The sequence below is a fragment of the Gossypium raimondii genome, chromosome 8 (assembly GCF_025698545.1).
Source record: "Gossypium raimondii isolate GPD5lz chromosome 8, ASM2569854v1, whole genome shotgun sequence".
Lineage (NCBI taxonomy): Eukaryota > Viridiplantae > Streptophyta > Magnoliopsida > Malvales > Malvaceae > Gossypium > Gossypium raimondii.
The window spans coordinates 41659294-41665555 of record NC_068572.1 but is presented as its reverse complement, the minus strand read 5'-3'; the positions used below and the strand labels follow the sequence as shown (position 1 = coordinate 41665555).

General features: G+C 34.9%; 1 protein-coding gene across 2 annotated transcripts; it reads left to right on the top strand.

Moving 5' to 3' along the window:
* The first annotated feature begins 866 nt into the window (after nt 1-866).
* On the top strand, nt 867-2494 carry LOC105791489 (two-pore potassium channel 5). Of its 2 annotated transcripts, XM_012619572.2 has the most exons (3): nt 867-1242; nt 1365-1953; nt 2037-2494. In XM_012619572.2, the coding sequence occupies exons 1-3, from the start codon at nt 882-884 to the stop codon at nt 2182-2184; spliced, it is 1098 nt and encodes a 365-aa protein (XP_012475026.1). In that variant the 5' UTR covers nt 867-881; the 3' UTR covers nt 2185-2494. The 2 variants fall into 2 exon arrangements, with proteins under 2 accessions (XP_012475026.1, XP_012475024.1); XM_012619570.2 differs by having other exon boundaries at nt 941-1953.
* The last annotated feature ends 3768 nt before the right edge of the window (nt 2495-6262 follow it).

Genomic DNA, 6262 nt, shown 5'->3' with positions numbered 1-6262 from the left:
GCGTTTATGATATATTATGGATTATTATTCTATATGTGAGTTGGCTTTTTTGGTACATACATTCATTAATTTTTTTTAAATAATAGGATTAAAATAAACTATATTATTAGTGACTAAATCATGAGTAAACTATACACCCAAGCTTTTCTAGATAACCAACTCCTACAAGCTATGGTAATGCAAGAGAGGAATATAGGCATCAGTAATCAGGTCAGCACAGCATCTCCATTGCTTGAAATGCCATCTTTGTTACAGATAGTGCAGGTTAACCTAATTATATGGAGCCATTCTACAATGCCATGGGGTGCATCCACAGGAGGTTCTGTAAACTTCATATCCTATGGGAAGCTCTTATTTTTTTAGCAGCAAATTAGAAGCACGAAGTCCTAGTCAACCTCTACGTTCAAAATGACATTGAGCTAAGCAAGCTTCTAGTAGGAATGAAGCACAACTGCAACTTGAAACACATGGCCTGTGTTGAAGTCGTAATCAAACTGAAGTGCTTCGTGGCAACTATTCATGCTGGATCAAAACATTTCCCAAATAACTTATATATAATTTATATGAAAGTAACTCAAGTCTTAAAATTTCGATTTTCAAAACTTCAATATCATTGAATCTAAATATTAATATTTAAATTAAAAAATAACCAATCGGAATAAAAAACAAATCAACTGATGTGAGGTAACCAATTATTTTAGTATGAACAATGATGATCCTAATTATAGGGGACGTGCATAGTTTATATGATTAGTAGTAAAGTAATTTTGTTGGTATAAAAGTAATATTTTTTTTAAGCAGCGTTAGCTATGGACATGCAATGATTGGTTGGAAAGAGAAGGAACATGCTGGTTCATGCTTGTTCAACCTAATCGTCACAAATGGCAAACATTGGTCCCATTAAGCTAAAAGATTGGACGACCTTCAAACAAAACTACCCCACAGCACTTAGAAATCAACTGTCCCTCAACCACCCCCACAATCTCAGACCACTGTCTCTGAGATGGAAAATGAGCCTTTTCTCTCCCTCCAATCAAAACCTCAACTTCGACCCACTGTTGAAGACGACCATCATGGCACACCATCAGAAATCCAAGACAACTCACAAATTCAACCCCCTTCAAAGAAGCATGGTTATCTCCATCGATGTAAAACGGCTCCAGCCATGGCTGTCATGCGTGACCGGAAGCCTAAAACACCCCAACTGCCTAAACCAAAATCCGAGTCCAGCACCATTATCAGGCAAGCTTTTTTCTTGCTATCCCTTTACTTGTTGCTCGGTGTGGCTATTTACTCTTTCAACAGAGATGAATTCTCGGGTATCGAGACTCACCCAGTTGTTGATGCTTTTTACTTCTGTATAGTCACCATGTGTACCATCGGCTACGGTGATATAACCCCTTTAACCCCAGCTACCAAGATCTTCGCTTGTGTTTTTGTGTTGGTTGGTTTTGGTTTCATAGACATATTGTTGAGTGGGGTTGTAAGTTATGTCCTGGAATTGCAAGAGAACATGATTTTGACTGGTATCCACATCAAGAAATCGCAACAAGGGTTTTCAGCTAGGAACTACATCGTTGATGTAGATAAAGGAAGGATGAGGATAAGGCTTAAAGTTGGGTTAGCACTTGGGGTCGTGGTGCTGTGCGTTGGAATTGGAACCTTGATGTTGTATTTCTTGGAGAACTTGGACTGGATCGACTCGGTTTACTTGTCGGTTATGTCTGTTACTACGGTTGGGTACGGAGATAGGGCATTTAAGACCCTGCCTGGAAGGTTGTTTGCGGGTGTTTGGCTATTGATTTCAACGCTGGCTGTGGCTAGAGCCTTTTTGTATTTGGCTGAAGCTAGGGTCGATAAGCGGCATAGGAGGATTGCCAAGTGGGTGTTGCATAGAGATATCACTATTCAGGATTTACTAGCTGCTGACATCAATAACGATGGCTTCATCAGGTTGGGTTTCAATCCTTTTTAGCTATTTTTCTATGAATATATGACAATTAATCTCTATTTTTTCTTGAAAATTGTGGTTGCAGTAAATCGGAGTATGTCATTTACAAGCTGAAAGAGATGGGGAAGATTGGGGAGAAAGATATATTGCAGATATGTGATCAGTTCAGCAAGCTGGACACAAATAACTCTGGGAAACTAACTCTTCCACAGCTCTTAGAAAATCGCTTGTGATATTATTCTTCAGATAAGCTTAATTTATAACTTATATTCTTTTGGCTAGAGATTCTAGAGGTTATCATTTCATTCTTGGATGAGCATTGAATGGGAAATTTTATGCACATTCAAGCTAGAAGAACTCAATTCTATACGTTTCTCAAGCCGCTGTGATGTGAAAAAGAAAATGGAATTAGCAGAAAGATAGAATGGGCAACAAGATGCTTCTGATATCATTAGGGTCTGAAATCTGAATTGTAAATCTTTGTTGTCAATGTATTCATTATCCAGACAATGGAATACAATGGAAAGTAGATATATTTCTAAATGATGTTTCCCTTTTACCCTTTCTTTCTTTGAATTAGCTGCAGATAAATAACCACTTGTCCAGAAAATATATATGTAAAGAGATGGGTTGAGGATTGAGAGTGGTCTTTGAAGTTTAAAACTTGGAACTTTTGCAATGAAGCAGCCAGTGAAGATCCTGGCATGGGAAATCCCAGGGCTGCTGTTTGTTTTGGTATTTCAAGTACAAGAATAACTAAAAAGAACCAAAATAAACAGACTCACACATGCAAGGTGCAGTAATTGACTTGTTAATGAGTTTTGTTCTTTTTTCTTTGGAACTAGCTAAAGAATATGATTCCTATTGCTGGCGACTGTTGTTTAGTATTCATTTTCTTTATACTTGAAGTTGTTTGCGAGGGAAGGTGATCAGAATTTGGATTTCTTGAGGAGATTGGAATTTGAGAATAAAAAGAGAGATAGCAAAGACTATAAGGAAGAGAATTGTCTGTAGATTTTTGAAGGGGCATCTCAGTCATTCTCAAGATGCCACATGTTGTCCCGTATTAGTTTCATACATCTTGGAACCCAGTTGATTGATGTCCTGATCCTGTAGGTATGAGTTGTCATATCAAAACAATAGATATATGTGATGTCCAGGTGGCAGATTCTTTCCACGTCAAGAGTGTGGTCCTTAGTCCTTACTGTGTGAGTCTGTGAAGTTTTGGGTTCGCAAAGTTACGTGCTCGTAGGGTTTTGATCTCGTTCTTAGGTCACAAAAAGATTCTAGTCTACGGCGTTGAGCAACGAGGTTGGCAGGAGATGAGGGGAGCTCGTGTAAGTATAACACTTTTAATTTTGATTTAAACTAACCTAGTGTTCTTTTTTTATGACAAAACTAATCTAGTGTTCTAATTTGTTGTAAATGGGGCAGATTAAACCCTGAAACACAAGGTAACAGGGGCGTATGACAGAGTTGGGATAGGGATGCACCGCCGAGTCAATATCTTTCTGCAGTTGAGAAGAAGCTATACTTTTTTTTCAGGTAGAGGGAAAGGGTTGTCGGTGTTCTAATCTGAGATTTGATGTCACCAAAAAACGATCAAAAGAAAATAGTTGGGTTCAGTTAGCATTGATATTCAATGAGATTACAATTGGACTTGAAAATCAGAGGACAGCACAGTAAGCATATTTTTTTTTCCAAAACTGATGCAAACCGAAATCTTGAATCTTGCTAGCAGATATATTACATATTCGTCCAATGAAAAGTACTCAAAAACCTTGTATTTTCAACGGGCACTCAAAATTGCTAGTACAGTTTCAGTTTAGTAATATTGTACTGTAATCCTCCGAACTTTAGGTTTTGTAGCATAAATATCTGAGATGACAACGTAGACTCAAACCCACTTCCCTGGTTTGCTAAAACCGCCATAATGGCTCATGAGTTGGTCATAAAAGAAGGATTGAGGCATGAGGTGATTGTCCAAATGCCAGGCTTGACTTGGGCTTTGAAAGATGCATTGAGACTAGTTTGAGTGAGCTGAGAAAGATGGGAAAGGCAGGGAGCAGGCTCTAACCAACAGCTTTCTCCTGTTGTTTATCCGCCCATGCGCTCTCCTCCTGTTTTCATCTTTTCTGCCATTATTTTCTAGTTTTCATTATCATAGCCAACTGATTATATTTAGATCCTGGTTCATGTTCATGAGTGTTATTAGCCATGAAAACCATCTCATTCTTCTGCAAATATTGACCCAAACAACTGACATTAGTAGATGTTTCCTTATCAGTATTTTTTCTTCTGTATATGAATTAAATATGTAAATTACTGTTGAATCTTTACATGCTTGAAAGGGAAGTTTGCGTATCATTTTGAGGTTTGACGTTCAAGCAATAGAGAAAACCAAATATAAAAAACCATCTCTGCATTGATCCTGCGTGTCATTGTTCATTTCCAGGCAGTAATGCCAAAAATCATTGCGTGAATAAAAGCTTAGTTAATCCCACTGGATAAAAACTGCCATAACTATAAATATTATTAATTTTCGCGGGTATTACTTTTTTTTTTACTCACATTGCAAAGTTTCCTTTTTCAAGTTATAATGGAAAAAAGAGAGGTTATATTCATGTCTAAATATACCTACAAATCAAAGAGTTAAAAAGAATTTCAAACAAATTCACAAATTCAGTTTTAGACAATAAAAAGATTAATTACATCTAGGAAAAAAAAGATACACCTTTAGAAATGAAACATTAAAACAACATCCAGGCTTGTTGAAATGCTCTGCATTCTTATGGAACACAAGCTGTGGCGGTCAGCATCAGTAACCAGCAGTGTCTAAGCTGTGGAGATGGATCAGTTTATGTCCAATCGAACCCAAAATACTACAAACATCATAAATATCAACAAAAAGAATTGGGAGAAGAGAATCAAAACATTAAGAAGCTATGATCAGAAAAGAAAGAGATTATATATGCATACTTATTATCTCCATCAGTCCAGCATACTGGCTGAGGTTCACCACCAAGTTTATGGTCAAGTCACTTCCCAACGATCCGGCTGTTGCTCATCCACCACCGCCAGAGCCACCTCAAACAGCTTGTTCTCCTCCCAGCTCCACCCGCTTAAAACTTTTGGAAACTTTTGGAAACGTTTGGTTCACTGTAATGGAATAGAGCTGTAATAAGTAATTCAATTGTTTGGTTGAATGAAATGGAATGGAATAGAGCTGTAATATTATTCTTGTGTTTGGTTGAATGGAATAATGTTGTAATAATATAAGGAAAAAAATTAAAATGACTAGAATACCCTTAGCAAAATTTTTTAGGTAGATGATTATTGTTATTGTTATTAAATTTTAATAAGATTATTATTAAAATAATTTAATAAAAATAATTTAACCATATATTAACATAATTATTATTAAACATAATTTAATAAAATAATATATAATTTAATAAAATTCTTAATAAAATTATTATTATATGAATTAAAATCATAATATATAATACTATAAAATAATATATAATCTACTTTATTATTTTTAAACTACAATACATATTTAATGTGCTAAAATATTATTAGTGAAACAAATAATTTAATTATTTTACAATAACTTGAGAATTATATTTCACATCCAAACATAATATTCATATATTAACAAAAAGTTACATGATTTCATTAGTTTATATGACATAATTCATATGTTATAAAATTTTACAACATCCAAAATTTACAACATTATAATGACATTCTATCATGTCATTATACCATCCAAATATTACAAACACAAAAAGTTTAATCTTATTTTTGTTGATCTTATAAAAAAAACTCAAAAATCAATAGAAGCCAGTAGAAAATAACAAATCGACGAGACAAATGCTTAGAAATACAATGTAATAGACAGTGAACAGAAAAAGGAAAGTGAGAAAGAACAAGTGCATCTATGTGTATCTTGCAGTAGTAATAGAATGCACCATGCATCACATGTAAAAGCTCCAATACAACAATACGAAGGGATATGTAATGTTACATGGAAACCGTCAGTATCTTCCAGTGAAAGGCAAAAGAATAGTAGCCATGGAAAACCAAAATGGTAAATAGTTTGAAGCTAATTTTTTATGTAATAATTGTTGCGGAAGCGTCGATAATATTAATAACAATATTATCAGAAATATTTAGATAATTATTATGCCAACAATTATACTAAGAAAATTCCCAGTTAAATTGGAGGGGTCACAAATGGTCCCACTTAAAACCCAACAACTAGACAGAACTCACTTAGTTATTTATAGCAATAATAACTAAATAAAT

What these genes read in the sequence shown, in the direction of transcription:
- LOC105791489 (XM_012619572.2), top strand. Translation starts at nt 882, where the DNA reads ATGGCAAACATTGGTCCCATTAAGCTAAAAGATTGGACGACCTTCAAA. An exon ending in GAGTCCAGCACCATTATCAG is followed by an intron (nt 1,243 to 1,364) that starts GCAAGCTTTTTT and finishes ACTTCTGTATAG; the next exon opens with TCACCATGTGTACCATCGGC. An exon ending in AATAACGATGGCTTCATCAG is followed by an intron (nt 1,954 to 2,036) that starts GTTGGGTTTCAA and finishes TTGTGGTTGCAG; the next exon opens with TAAATCGGAGTATGTCATTT.